The 15,933-nt window shown below is 37.9% G+C and overlaps 1 protein-coding gene across 5 annotated transcripts in view; it reads left to right on the forward strand.

Moving 5' to 3' along the window:
• Positions 1–12,641, forward strand: part of kdm3b (lysine (K)-specific demethylase 3B) — a 30,788-nt gene extending 18,147 nt beyond the window's left edge. For all 5 annotated transcript variants that reach the window (XM_067365756.1, XM_067366451.1, XM_067366886.1 and 2 more), the window contains 5 exons: positions 767–790; positions 9,349–9,488; positions 9,676–9,852; positions 11,493–11,627; positions 11,748–12,641. In XM_067365756.1, coding sequence (XP_067221857.1) covers positions 767–790; positions 9,349–9,488; positions 9,676–9,852; positions 11,493–11,627; positions 11,748–11,828 — 557 coding nt within the window. In that variant the 3' untranslated portion in view covers positions 11,829–12,641. The remainder of the gene's footprint in view (positions 1–766; positions 791–9,348; positions 9,489–9,675; positions 9,853–11,492; positions 11,628–11,747) is intronic.
• Positions 12,642–15,933: the final 3,292 nt, after the last annotated feature.

The raw sequence follows: 15,933 nt of genomic DNA on the forward strand, positions 1-15,933 counted from the left end.
TGAACCTGTTTCATGAAATACGAAAGGAGAGGCAGAATTTGAAGTCACTTTCATAGAATCTTTTTCCTCATAGAGTGAAAGTGAATATTGAATGGGTCATTCTGTCTAACAAATTATTTTTTAATCTGTGGAATAAAGAAAGCCATACAGGTTTGGAATGACATGCGGATTAGTAAATAATTTTAGTAATTTCATTTTTAGGTGAACTGTCCCTTTAATCATAATCTAGAATTAGAGAATCCATAGGATTCCATCCATTGGATAGGAAAAAACTAGATAACAAAATAGATAAAGTGCCTTGCAAAAGTATTCAGACCCCTAACTTTGTGTTACAATGTTTTAAATCAGTGAATAATAGTCCCAAGCCTCCCTCAATAGGTAGATTCCTAGAGGCCACCATGGCAGACCTTATTAAGAGAAGATTCTGTATTTAATTTGAAGTACAGCCAAAGGTTGTTCAAAATGTTGTAAGGTCCGAGATGTCATCTATGTTTGCAGAAAGACATATAGTGTTGTTCACGATTGATATGACATATTGAATGTCTTTCCCGCATAGCTGTATTTTTGTTGGTTTCATTAAATATAGTATCTGCTCTGACTGAGGTCTCTCATGGTAAAATTTGTGCAGATCATAAGCAATTGTAGTACCCTTATAGCATCCAAACCACTCACAGGCCAGTGGGCAGGATGCAGTCAAGGCCTTTAGGGCGGCCTGTGCTCTTGGGGTCTTGCTACTTTTGATTGTGGCACCATTTCTCATTCACAGAAGCAGACCTCGCTGGATTCAAAGGTCTGTGCATTTTTTTTTTTTTATTTGTCTCACCTCAGGCATGCCCCTCCCACTTTTCTTGCTCTCTCGTTCTACACTTCAATTGCTTTAACCCATCTCTTACTACTCTTTACATTAAATGATGTATAATTGTTGATAGTTCATAATAAAACACCAATATATGGGTAATGGATATGGATAGTGCACCTCTCAGTGCATAATTTTATACTCCATTGAGAATTTCCCAGGACACCAAAACATAGTGTTGACCATAGTGTTTTTTTTTTTTTTTGTCACATCTCACTGTGTTGATGCCCCTTCAGACCACCTGATGATTGAGTTAGCTTTATTTTTTTAAAGGGGTCATATAATAAAGAAAACCACAATTTCATTGCTTCTTTTCAAGTATGAGTTTGATGTATAGTTACTTGTAACTTTCAGAAATCTAAACATCATCCTCCTCAGTCCAAAAAGACTATTTATTAAAAGAATAGTTGATCCAAAAATGAAAATTCACTATATTTCAAACCCATATGCTTCTAGTTCATCTGTGGAACACAAAAGGAGATTTTTTTTTTTTTTTTTCTGAGAATCTTCATGCCACTCTACAATAATAGTTCACCGTAGCTTGTAATTGTATAGACTATTGTTTCCCAACCCTGTTCCTGGAGGCCTGTTGGCGGTTTGCCTACTATGCCCTAAAAGTTCATAGTAGCAGAGTTCATTGCGTGTGTAGCAGAAAAGCTTTGGGACATGACTACTTTGTCATAACTCTGTCTTTAACAGCCTCTGTTGCGTAGTTATGTGCATCCTGTCACCATTTAACTTGCCCTGACATTCAATTCAATTAGATTTCCTACCGTATCGGAGAGAAATGTTGTAGCATGTTGATCTGCCAGTTCCTCGTGTGTTTGAATAATGATGCATTTGACCAAATGACCAAACATATCTTTATAAAAGTTTGCAGTGCTGTTGCAGATTAAATATAATGTGGATAACAGTAAATAAATATTTTTTCATCAGGTTAGGTACTGATTATTAATCACTCAAGCCCCTTTATCTAAACCTCTCTATTTAATGGTTTGTCTTGCATGTCCGCCGTGTTTGTAGTTCTAATCGAATCCTCATCCAATGCCCAATGGGTTGTGGGCAATATTAGCTGTTAGTGTGTGGATGGATCTACACTTTGGATTCTAACTGAAAAGTAGACCATCCGGGGATCTTTGAAATACTCATTTTAACATACTACGATTTAGGTTACACTAGTTCTAATTTCAAATACTATTTAGGATAGTATGCAAATTGGGACGCAGCACAACAGTACACATTTTTCAACTCTTCCTAATCAAACGCACCTGATTCATCTCCTCTGTCTGTTAGTAGAGACAAAGGCTGTGTCCGAAATCACCCCCATTACCCTTAAATAGGGGACAGCCATTTGTAGTGGTGTCCGAAACCATAGTGTACGTTACCGAGTGCACTTGTTAAAGGTTCTAAAGAGGATCTTTTCGTCCACTGAGAAACCAAAGACTGTTACTGAGTTTTTTAAATGAGCGCATGCGTAAGAACAACCCCCCTCCTTCGAAGGAACTCCTCCCAAAACTCGTAAACACGAGTGTTTACCATCGGCATTCGCTGTATCGTGTTAGTGGATTCATTATGTCGGACTCACCGCATGTAAGTCATAATCTGCAGTTGTTACTCCTATCTCCGGACAAAAAAATTGCATGCGGCACCTGTGGAGTGTGGAAAGTTACTGGAGCGCGCAGCCGCGCTCGTCTCTCACAAGGAACGTCACGACAGTGATTGACAACCCAGAGGGCCAATCCATGCACGTCTCTCACAAGGAACGTCACGGCAGTATTGCGACCCATCTAGGTTTAATTGCAATAAATTAAATAAAAGGAAAAGGGATGCCTTCCCCAGTTGTCAGACAAAAAAAAAAAAAAAAACATAGAAAATTGATGGACAAATCACTAGATTCAGGATAACTTAAACCAGTGGGTGCAAAAACTTCAGTAAGACTCAAGGCCCAAAATAACAAACAAAACGGGTTAATAAAAAAAAAAGAATATCCAAAATAACTTCCCTCAACGTATCAAAATAAAATACAACAAATTACCCTTACTACAGTAGCAAAAACAGAGTGAACTTAGTTTCAAAAGAAAAGGGCAGGTCATCCCTACAGAACACCTTCACTGTAAACCAAAGAAAACATGACAGAATCAAAGTTAATGCACGTAAAATGGTGGTCTTGCGGCTGGAGAGGAGGCAGGAGAGGTGCAACTGGCCCGAAGCCGCAACAGCTCGCCGGCAGGAAACGGAAGAGATGGTTTTAAACCCTCGCTCAGTAATTGTATCCCAATCCCGGCAGAGAGATGTGGAGCCATCCCGTGATATCCCGCTTGACAGAAACAAAGCAAAAAGAAACACACACGCACACACACACGCACACGCACACACACAAAAATAACAGTAAACCAAATAAACAATATACAGGATTACATGGTTCCGTAACAGCAGTGATTGACAAGCCAGAGGGCCAATCGTTTACGCGATGATCACGTAAACGATTGGCTGATGTTTTTAAGGCCCTACCTCGTGCACAGATGATGTATATTAAATATTATTCCTTTCAGTGCACCTAATAAATAGCCTTTTATCAGTTAGTAAAGACAGTTTCAAGTAATATTGCAAAAATGTATAAAACAAAACATCCTCTTTAGCACCTTTAAATCCCACAATGCACCGCAATAACGAGTACAACCGATGTGCAATCAACAGCTAGAGAATACCCAGAATGCACTGTGAGTCGCGACTAGCACCGTGCGCCAAATGAATTCCCACGTCTGACTTCCCAATGTGGCAACAGCGTAATATCAGGTATAAATTATTTTTTAATTGATCATTAAATTGTTTAATTAAAGTTTATACATGCTAGTTTTCATGACAGCAAAAAAAAAAAAATCACGGAGCTACCAGTTAGCCAAGATTCAAATGATTATTAAACAGCAAGCACAAACCATGCAAACCGACTGCCCTTCTCGGTGTCTGAATTCACTCACTTGTTTTCATTCACTCCTTCAAGTGGACTAATGTAGGGAAGGGAATAGTGAATGAGGGTATAGGGGGCGTTTTCGAACACAGCAAAAATGTTAAGGAGACATACAAAATGTGCACTGTTGGTATGCCTCCAGGAACAGGTTTGGGAAACACTGGTATATACATAGTTAAAGGCCCAGACACACCAAACGACATCAAAGAACAAGCAACGACAAAGGCTGACTGTGACTTCGCCTGCATTGGGGCCAGAACACGCCGCAGAGACTACAGCCAATGGCCAACTTACATGTACATTCTGTGCCTGCTTGAGAGTAAATAACTCTTCATACCAGCAGGTTGCAGAAGTCTCTATTCAAAAGAGGAACCAATAAGAGGACTACAAACTGTAAACAAAGCAGCAGTTGCTTATTACTTTCACACCAATCTTGCTGCAGATGGATTCAATGAAAATTTCAGAAGAGAAAAATGAGAAGAGCATTCTGTTTGTGCCCTCTTCACTTTCGTTTATCTTGTGCACTGTTTCGATAAGATGAACAGCCAATCAGTGATCTCTCTCACCGACGACTCTGACGGCGATTCAACATGCTCAGTTCACGGAAAAGCTGCAGACGGGGTCTGACTAGTGCCAATGGTGCAGAACAAACTGCAGGATCTAGACTGACAGATGCTCAACGATGGCCCGACATTGGTTGACTGTCTGCTTAGTGTGTCGTGGCCTTGTGCACTATATTCCAAGTCTTCTGAAGTTGTATCATAGCTCACTGGAGGGGTCTGTTCCTAAGACGAAGGCTGTCAACTGCTGCAACCGGATTGAATGGATCACTCTTTTGAGCCAGTTGTCTTAAGTGAACTGGTTAATCCTAATTCATAATATGAATGGAACAATTTTCAATATCGGACTGATTAGTTGAAAATTTTAGTGTTCAGCAGTGACTATTATTATGACCCTTTTAAATAGTTTATCTGTTATAGGAAAAACTTTTTATTTCCATGCTTTTCAGTGGTGATTGCTGATCCTGTCATTCCTTCTTAAATGTTTTAAAAAATATTTGAATTGGATTGTTTTTTTTTTATTCCAGGAATCTGTGGTCAGATTTTTTTATTTATTTATTGCCCCCCTCCCCCTCATTCAACTTGCTTTATCAGTAGGTCAGTAGGGCTGTCAATAGATTAAAATATTTAATTTCAATTAATCTCAAATTTCTTGTAGTTCAAAAGCGATCACATTCAGTTCCTTCTTAATAGGGCTGACCGATATATCGCATGCGATTGTTCCCTGATAATCGCCATCACCTGCTTTCAAATGGAGCGGCATTCAATAGGCAGAGCCGTAGATCACTGACAAGCCACGCAATATCGTGTTCATAACGCAGATGAATCGCCTTCGATAATGAACGCGATATTGCGTGGCTTGTCAGTGATCTACGGCTCTATTAAATGCCGCTCCATTTGAAAGCAGGTGATGGCGATTTAGTGGCAATCAGAGAACCGGCTTTACTGACGAAATGCACATGACAATCGCATGCGATATATCGTACAGCCCTACTTCTTAAGATAAAAAGTCAAAACATGTAGTTACTGTGTTTGGTAGTTCTGCCACACATTGAGAAATAGTAACAATTTTCCCACACTGTGTTGTATTAAAGGATTAGTTCACCCAAAAATGAAAATTCTATCATCACTCACCCTCATGTCACTCCAAAACCGTAAGACCTTTGTTCATCTCCGTAACACAATTAAAGATATTTTTGAAGAAATCCATGAGCTATCTGGCCTCTGATGGACTGCAACACAATTACCACTTTCAAGGCCCAAAAAGCTAGTAAAGACGTCATTGAAATAGTCCACGTGATTACAGTGGTTTAACCTTAATGTTATGAAGCGACAAGAATACTTTTGTACATGTCAGTCTTCTACGCTGATCACATTTTAAACAAAGTGCAGTGCTTCTGGGTTCTATGTCAAAACGGTGGCTCATTGTTGGCCAGCTCCTGCGTCAGCATCACACGTATGCGTTGTTGTGCTCATGAACGCCGTCGGCCAATACCGAAAGCGCTGCACTGCGTATACTACGTCAACTGCAAAGGAAATTGACATGGAAGAGAAGAAATTGTTGAATAAAGTTATTTATTTTATTTTTTTTTGCACACAAAAGGTATTTTCGTTGCTTCATAACATTAAGGTTGAACCACTGTAGTTACAAACTATTTTAACAATGTCTTTACTACTTTTCTGGGCCTTGAAAGTGGTAATTGTGCTGCAGTCTATCGGAGGCCAGATAGCTCATGGATTTCATTAAAAATATCTTAATTTGTGTTGCGAAGATTAACAAAGGTCTTATGGGTTTGGAACGACAATGAGGGTAATTAATGACAGAATTTCATTTTTGGGTGAACTAACCCTTTGATCTTGTGTAACATGCTCTGAAGCCCTGCTCGATTATGTTTGAATAAGTGTTTTGCATGTGAGCGAGTAACTGAAGGTGATGTAGGTGATAATTTCTTGGAATCCCAATGTTGTAATATGTCCTTACTACCTGACATATATCACTGAGGAGGCTTTCACACTAGGCACGTCTGCTGCGGCCTGAGTCGGAGCGCGATTGTTTCCAGTCCTATAGCTTTGGTCTGGTTTCACACTCAACTTGATTGTCAAACCCTGGTTTGTTTGCGTGGATCGTACGGTATCACAGACGTGCATGGCATATGACAGAAAACAATGCGCTGGTCGATATATTGTGTTTTTATTAATTTGGTGCTATTATGTGCAGCAGAGTGAATGATACTTGGGTTTTCTGTGTATTGCTTGAAGGTGGCTTGCTGCTGCTTGCAAGTGAAAAAACAGCAGATAGTGAATCATTTATTTGCCGCTCTGATTGCACTCACTATGCGTGATTACACTGCACGCTCACTTTCGCTCGTCTCCAAGGTAAATCATCACCACTGTCATCCCCTACATGTGTTTTGTTGAACTAATGACGTTGTCATCAGCTAAAACGCATGCACAGGTCACTTCTCTACCCGAACGAGTGCGCACCTGAGTCGGAGTTGCTTTCACATTCACGTGAATTGCACCACAGTTCCAGTGCAACCGAACTCAGACCACCTCCTACAGGTAGTCTCGGGTTCGGTATCCTGGTGCGCACCCGGGTCCGCATGACAGCGTTCATATTTAAAATTGTTCATGCGAACAATGCCCCGTTTCGAACTAAGTTGCCAGTGTGAAATCACCTTGAGTCACACTGTCTGCATGCAGCAGACTTGAACAGCAAGTAAGGAGTAGGGCAGTCCTGATCGAGGTTTTTTGGGCCTCCGATTCAAATATACAATCCAACTTATGCAGGGATGTGCAGACAGTTTCTCTGGGGAAGAGGCTCACTGTGGAAACAGAAGTGATGCACTAGAACAGACCTCATTGGTTCTCGCACATCACATGCTCATTTGAGTTGAGCTTCTCCTTTTCCTTTTAATGGTGATTGGCAAACCCACTTGAAGATGCATACCGCCACCTACTGCACAACACCAGTATTACAGCTCACATAAAATAAAGGATTCGGCTTAGGATAGCTGATACCAATCAGTTAAACAAATCATAAACTCTTTCTGCCTGTCAATCAGGTTGCGTGTTTGTTTTGGTGATTTCTTTGGAGGGCAGGGAGAGAGAGCATGTGGTTGAAAATAGCAGAATGAAACCGTTATGCTGTCAGATTAAGTGATAGTGTTAACAGCATAACATAAGTGCTAAACATTTTGAATTAATTTTTATGTGTTAACAATTTTGACAGCCCTATTGTTAGGCAATTGTAATCACTCTTAAACTTTTAAAATATTAAATCTACTTGCTCAACTAATGCTTAGAGACCTTGTGTAGTATAATGTTAAATGATGGACAAAACAGTACAAGCGCATAAACAGCGTGCAAGTGAATTACAGCAGTGTGAGCACGGTGACAAAGCTCGCAATTAAAATGGAAAAACCTGCAGAAATTGAAAATCCCAAACTTGAGTGCAAAAAATATGATTGTGTACAGAAATCAACGTAGTGAGGAGAAATAAAACCGTGAGTTGTGACAGGTCTTGCACGCAAGTCCAAACCTATGTTAACAAATGTCATCGGCTGCTGGCCTTCTCTGTAACTCTTATTTTGATTGGCTGTTTGTATTACGTTAACAGAGTCCTCCTCTTGTGATTGGCTGTTGTTGGCCCTCTCCAAATGAAGACACTCAAAATGGGCCATGTTGGGAATGGGATGGCAGAAAGTAGTTTTCTTTCTAAGTTCATACGTTTTAGTTGTTAAAATTGGAGCCGTAGTAAAATTGGAGCAGCACCATACTATGGAAGCCCTAAGAGGCCATGCATTATTATTTTTTCTTGTTTTCTTATAATCTTGGTGTAAGTTGTATTTTCATTATCTCTACTTAATTTTCTCAATCTTGACATAAGTTGTTTTTTCTTGATCTAGACATAAATAGCCGTTGGTTTGATATTGGACATTTGTTAAACAAATCTCAAAATAGTGTTGGTTTATTCATACCACAACCGTGTGTCTTTTATAGAAATCTGAAAATATGTATTTTCTACAAAAGGCACATAAAATTGTATCTTTTAAAATGGACAGCAATATATTTAATCATGTCTGGCAATTTGAAAAATGTTTTATTAGGGTCTATAAAAGTTTATCATTTAATGATCTTTAAGCCTTAAACATTTCTGCACTGATTATATAAAACTATAGTGTCAGTACAACATAGTTCTACAAATGAACCAGATCAATGCATTTCTATTCAAAGGGGTAGAAACTGATAGAAAAACATTAGGCTTAAAAGATTCCTTATCCTGTGGTTTCCTCTAGTGGACAACATTAATACTACAACCTTCATGTTTCATTTGAAATGGTTGACAAATTTTAATTTGCTGTTAGTCTCCCGAAAAAACCCCCCAAAAAACCCGGAAATCCACTGCTCCAATGCACAAAGAATCTTAAAACTTCTAAGACATATGCAAGAAAATGTATCCCTTCACTGTAATAAAAGCAGCCAATCAAAATAGGAGTTCCAGAGAAGGCCAGCAAACAATAGCATCGGTTAACAAAACGGACTCATGTGCGTGAAGATTTCAGCTTGCGTTTGTTCAGATCCGGCATGCGTGCAGAACAGAACCTGTGTTTGTGGTCAGTTCTGCGCATGAGACCTTTCAGGACTCGCAGTTTTGTTATTTATTCTCGCACTGTGTTGATTTCTGTGCACAAGCATATTTTTCTGTGCTCGAGTTTGGGATTTGCAATTTCTGCAGGTTTACATTTTGTGTGCGAGCGTTGTCACTGTGCTAATACTGCTGTAATTCACTTGCACGCTTTGTTTGCACTGTTTTGTCCATCATTTAAAGCCATAGTGTAGACATAAAAGAGGCTTTTGTAATCAGTATGAATAGTACAGCTGTAGTTAGCTGTCTTATTGAAAGGATAAAAACTTTTATACATGTTTTGATTGTTTAACTGACCGACCTGTTATTACTGCAGAGGTGATGATGACCATTGAAGAGGGTGATGTGGATGACATGACTAAGAAAAGAGTCTACGAGGTCAAGGAGAAACCTGGAGCTCTCTGGCACATCTACGCCGCCAAAGACGCCGAAAAGATCCGTGAGCTCCTGCGAAAGGTGAAAGGATGACGTTGTCTGTTTGACGTTATTGCTTTTAAAGTATTAGTTTGAAAAAATGAAGACCCTCATGGTTCCAAACCCATTTGCCTTGAGGACATTTTTAATGTCACATTTGGGCATTGCTCTCTACTTTTTATGTTTTTAATACGGTATGAATAATTTAAGTTAATTTCACCTATTGTAGGTTGGAGAAGAACAAGGTCAAGAGAACCCACCAGATCACGATCCAATCCATGACCAGAGTTGGTACCTGGACCAGAACCTACGCCGCAGGCTGTTCGAGGAGTATGGAGTCCAGGGCTGGTCCATTGTGCAGTTTTTGGGAGATGCTGTGTTCATCCCAGCTGGAGCGCCACATCAGGTTAGTTACTGAGATGATGTCCACCAGAGTTCAGTTCAAAAACATGCATTTTTATTTTCACAAGTATTTTCTGGGATTTTGTTGATAACGATAATTAGACAACTTGCTGAATTTGTGTTATGTAAAATCTAAAGCAGCATTCACATTGCAATTACAGTTGCATATATAATGCTATGATATTGTTTTAAACATATTTTGAACATTAAAGTCCCCCTGTGGTGAAAATCAAGTTTTTAATGATGTTTATGTGGTGTTTTTAATATGCTTTAACACAAACCATGTGCAAATTAATGTCAACACCATTGCTAAGTATTTTGTTTAACTACAGCGATCTAAAGACTGTCTTAAAAACGCGCTTTGAAATCGCTGGCGTTTCTGATATCACAAACTACCTTGTAACCAATCACAACAAAGTGTGATCGTCAAATGAGCTGCTGTGGAGGCGGGGCTAATTTGCATATTCATAGAATAGCGTATACTAAATAAGGCAAGGGTGTAGAGTTACATTCAAGCTATTTTAAGGAAAAAACATTTAAATATGTCATTTCGGTGATCAAATATTAGTTTTAAGGCATAACATTATTGATTACAGCGGGAATTTAAAATATAAAATTATTAAAAAAATTAAATGATACTTTAAATATGAAACTAAAACCGCCAATAGGTGGCGCCAAGCCACTGCCTTGTTGAATTAGTAACAGAGTCATTCATTCAACCGATTTTGTTCAAACGGATTCATTCAGGAACAAAGCAAGGTACTTGCTGTATCCGAAATCGTGTACCGAGTAGATACTCATTTGAATTTGAAATTGAATTCAGGACCGTCAAAAGTATGCTTCTATATAGTATGAATATGGGTAATGCGAATGAAATCCAGAAGTACTACTTCCGCCATGTTGTTACTGTCACGTGACATAGCGTCAGTTGCATCGCTTCAATTCCATTCATAAATCTACTCCCGTGGCCTCATGGGATAGAAAAGTGTCCATTAAATCAGAATCTCTGCGGAAGTAGTAGGTCATCCAGAAACTTTTCACCTACTGTTTTTCAAATATTGTGTATTCGGACATGCTACTCTTTTGGCGTACTGTTTTTTACATACTATATAGTAGGGAAGTGTTTGATTTTGGATGCAGTGACTGTCTTTATGAATGAATCCTTGGTTCATTCAAAAATGGAATGAAACACCACTGTGTTGCTCAGAGACGGCTGTGTCGGGATTAGTTTGGAACTATTTTCATGGGCAAAACAGAGCAAAAACAGACAATATTCTTTCTAAAAATTAATCAACAATATGAAGTTAGATTTTTTTTTACAACAGTTCTGTAAACAAGATCACATTTACAATCATGCTGACATTCAGCTTGTGTGATATTGCTGTACATTATCATATAGAAATATAAGACAAACTCATATGGAATTGTGTGGCATTCTAGCTGAATCCTACTGAATTTTATAATGGTTATTCCACATACCTGGCTGCTCTGTCACGCCTAAAACGCCCCTTAGCAGTTCTAAATTCAGTGTAAACCTCTGCTTCAAAGGGTGTATTGCTTTATTACGATATTATCATAGATGATACATATCACACACCCCTACTTGCCACACAAATACTAATTTCCTCATTATGGTTTTGCCAGGTGCATAATCTGTACAGCTGTATCAAGGTTGCAGAGGACTTTGTTTCTCCTGAACACGTGAAGCACTGTTTTAGACTGACACAAGAGTTCCGGCACCTTTCCAACACTCACACTAACCACGAGGACAAGCTACAGGTATTTCTATGTCGTTCCAAACCTGATATGACTTTTTCTCCTGTGGAGCACAATATAAAATTGTCAGTATTTTCTGCCAAGCACTTTGTTGATTTAATGTTGTATTTCTGTTGTTCACAGGTGAAGAACATCATCTACCATGCTGTGAAGGATGCTGTGGGAACACTAAAAGCCCATGAGCCCAAGCTAGGCCGCTCTTAGTTAGAGTGTTTGGGTTCAGATGAGGCCAGTGTGCTCGCAAAACAAGCTGTTTATAATGGAAAGTCTCTCAGCGTTTTGGTAGGATGAAGGTGCTGCTTCATCAGTGTTACAAAAGCATTGTTTAGTTTTACAATCCTTTTCTCTGTATTTAAAAAAAAATGTTTTTTGCTTGGCGTTTAAAGTTTGTTGGACTGTTCAGAGAGCTGGTGATTATAAGCTGACATGAATCTTTTAAAAGGCCTTCAATAAGGTTTTTCTATGACTTCTGTGAAAAGTGAGCACTGGGTTTCCTTCTTAGAGAACATTCATTTTGTGCTCTTCAATGAAGTAGAGCTTTTAGTTAAGATGGGGGTCAACAGAAATTAAAATGATTAAAAGATTTCCCGCCACCTTTTCCTAGAGAGGTGGAGAAGAACATGGAAGGGAACTAGACCAAAGTTTTTTATTTTTTAGTTTTAAGGTTTTTTTTTTTTTTTTTTTTTTTTTTGTCTTTTTGATGAAAACATGTCCTTTGCTTTTTTTGTAAGATGTCATTTAGGTAATATTTCACTGATAACATGAGGTTAGAATGGCTTTGATGAACAGTCATTCAAAAATCAACAATTCCAGTTCTGCAGAACTACTGCTCATTAATATGTACCAATATATATATTGATCTTAGCAGTGTGTATGATTTTTTTTTTTCCACAATAAAGATTTACAAGAAAGGATTTGGCCCTGTTGTTTGGAAATCACACAATGAATTTCTTAGCTATCTATTTGTTAAATGCTTACTATTTTATTTTATAAAACATTTTTGTGGTTCATGGATGGCACTGCAATAAACTAAAGCTTTTGAAATATTGTCTGTTTACTTTGAATAACAGCCAAAATTTCCACTTTGCATCAAGAAAGCCTTAGTGTTTATCAGTTCTGGGGGAAACGCATTACAAGTAACTTGAGTTATGTAATCGGATTACTTTTTTCAAGTAACTAGTAGAGTACCGCAATACTTTTTCAATTTAAAACAAAATATTTAAGTTATTTTTTTCAAATAAGTAAAGCAAGTTACTTTTTCACATTTAGTCTATTGACTGACAGCTCTCCTGTCCCCATGTTGAGAGAAATAAAGTACAGAGGTGTGTGTGTGTTTGTTAATATAACATTGTGGGGACCAAATGTCCACACGATGTAATATAAACCTGAGTTCACCTACATCGTAGGGACCAGCCACCGGTCCCCACAATGTAAATTAATTAATAAAAATACTAAATGATGTTTTTGTGAGAAAATAAAGGTGTGCACAGTTTCCTATGATGGTTAGGGTTAGGGCTAGGGTAGGGGGATAGAAAGTACGGTTTGTACAGTATAAAATGCATTGCGGCCTATGGAAAGTCCCCACAATTCACAAAAACAAACGTGTGTGTGTGCTGTGTGAGCATGGTTATTGTAGTTCTAGACTATGCATTTACTCATCTCACTTGCATGAAAACATCCAGTATTCTACAAAATGAATAAAAACAGTGAAATGCAATCTTAGAATTTTATGCAAACCTGTAATAATTAAATATATTAAATTATTAAACAAATATACTTTATTTATTTAATCTCACTTTATTAGCCAATGTCTTTGTTGCTGAGCTTAAATGATCCAAGTCAGCCGCACTAATAAGCAGAAATTACTTTAGATTTAGAAATGAGTGTTGAACTTCCTTCTCCTGTATCCTATTCTTCTTTAATCCAGAATGCTGGCACAGCTGAAAGGTTTGTTTGAGCTGTGCCCTCTACTGTACAGGTGTACATTTGCACTTCCTTCATCCTGAGGCTATTCATTTCACTTTTGGTGTGAAAGGGTCTTCACATTTGCCAAAAATAACCCAAATAACCCAAAAAAACTTTTTTTGTTATCAAAAAACAAACAAGCAAGCCCATCCCAGGTGAGAAAAAGTAATACACAATTAACACAATTAGTTACTTTTTAGGGAGTAATGCAATATTGTGCATTACTTTTAAAAGTAGTCGTGGCCTAATGAATATAGAGTCGAACTTGTAACCCAAAGGTCATGCGTTCGAGTCTCAGGTCTGGCAGGGATTGTGAGGGTAGGGAATATCCAGCGCTCTCCCCACCCTCAATACCACGACTGAGGTGAGACCCTTGAGCAAGGCACCGTACTCCCAACTGCTCCCCGGGCGCCGCAGCAATGGCTGCCAACTGCTTGGCCACATGTCACGTCACTTTCACTTTCACTAAAAACCAATACTGGTGTTTATCAAGTAAATCTTGACTTCTGATTCCGTAGAGCCAAGCAGTTGCTGGAACATGGTAATAGCTAGAGGCATAATCAGATTTTTTTTGTCAAAAATGTCAACTCAACTATTGTTTAAAAATTACTGTATTGCTTAATTAAAATTAACCCAAAGTATGATGGAAATTAACATTTATTAAATTATTAAACAATACACATTTATTAAATTGCTTATTAATACATTTATATTAATAAACTATTAAATATATATTAATAAAATATTAAAGCTTATTAATAAACATTCACCTTTTGTCTATTATTGTTGTCTCTAATTGCATGTGGTTTTTAATTTCCCAACTATTTTGGGTTATTTTTAAGCTAGCCATATAGCAATTTTTAAACAATAGTTGGTTTAAATAAAACTACCCAGCAGGTTGGGCAAACATTTAACCCAACCGCTGGGTTTGTCCATTTTCAACCCAACTTGGGTTGTTTTTAACCCAGCATTTTTTAGAGTGTGTGTTTGTCAGTTGCCAGAATTGTCTGAATATTATGTGGTCCAAAAAACAAAATAATTTTTCTCTTTTAATATATAGCATAATGTTTATTTAGATACACTTAGAGACACAAATTATATTTTCAAAAGATACATGGCACTTTGCATTACTTTGTAACTTGTTTATTGCATAATGTAGAGGACATTTTATGTGCAATTTATAATTTTGGACCTGTGTTTGATCAGAGGTCATCATATTAAGGTTACTCAAATGAATGTATTAAGGTTTATAGCAGGTGTCGACAACTAAAGAGGTCATTTTATTAGACAGAATAACCATGCTGCCCCCTTTTGTCAATCACTGTCACACCTTCACCACTAGCACCCGCTGCAAGGCACCCACCACACCCTGGCAGCGAGGGCCAAGAAATAGTAACATTTAATAAAGTAATCAAATGTAGAGGTTGTATGCAATTTATAATTTCGTGCCTGTTTATCACATCTTCATTTGGTGTATTAAGGTTTATAGCAGGTTTACAGTGATCAACTAATAAAAAGGTCATTTGATTAGAGAGAATAACCACGTTTGCCAATCACTATCTCACCCCCAACCCGACCCCGACCACACTCCACCACTTGGGACCCACCAGTTGGGACCCTCTTGGCCCCCGTTGCATCCACCCACCACACCCGTCGGTATTGAGTCTAACCTTTTTCCATCCTGCAGTTAGAGACACACTGAGCTCAAGAGAGAATTCCAGCGTTTATAAAGGAGGACTGCAGCTGAAGCTGCGAATATTTAGAACGCGTGTCACTGTGAAGTCACTGAGATTGTTCCATGAATATGGAGATTCTTCTCTTCATGAGGGAACTAACTGGTACAATATCTAAAAAACACGTCAAAAAACCACAAATAAAAATGGAGGGGATTTTGCTGCACTTAGTTGATACAATTTAATTATAATATTTCCTTAATACACTTGTGATAATCTTGTAATTCATTGCTAATTTTGTGTTTAGAAGGTTAATTAGCCTATTTTTTTGAGCCTGTGCAGATATTTTCTTGCCTTTTTTATTCATTTATTTTTACGTCTCTTTTTAATTTCTTTTTGTGTCTAAGCCCATATACATGAAAATATGGTCTTAAACCACAATGCATGTAAATATGATGGTGAATTCCATCATCAGTATTTTTTATGAGGGGTATTAAAACAATCTTGATTCATTATATAGTTGCAGCTTATATTAAAATTATATATTCCTTTATTATTGTGTTTGTGTGATTCCAGAGATCATAATCATATAGGATAAAGCAACCATTAATATAAATCATATAACATAAATCATGTAGGAATAATCATAGCTGAATAGGACTTTGTGTTAT

Source organism: Chanodichthys erythropterus, chromosome 1, assembly GCF_024489055.1.
Source record: "Chanodichthys erythropterus isolate Z2021 chromosome 1, ASM2448905v1, whole genome shotgun sequence".
NCBI classification, from domain to species: domain Eukaryota; kingdom Metazoa; phylum Chordata; class Actinopteri; order Cypriniformes; family Xenocyprididae; genus Chanodichthys; species Chanodichthys erythropterus.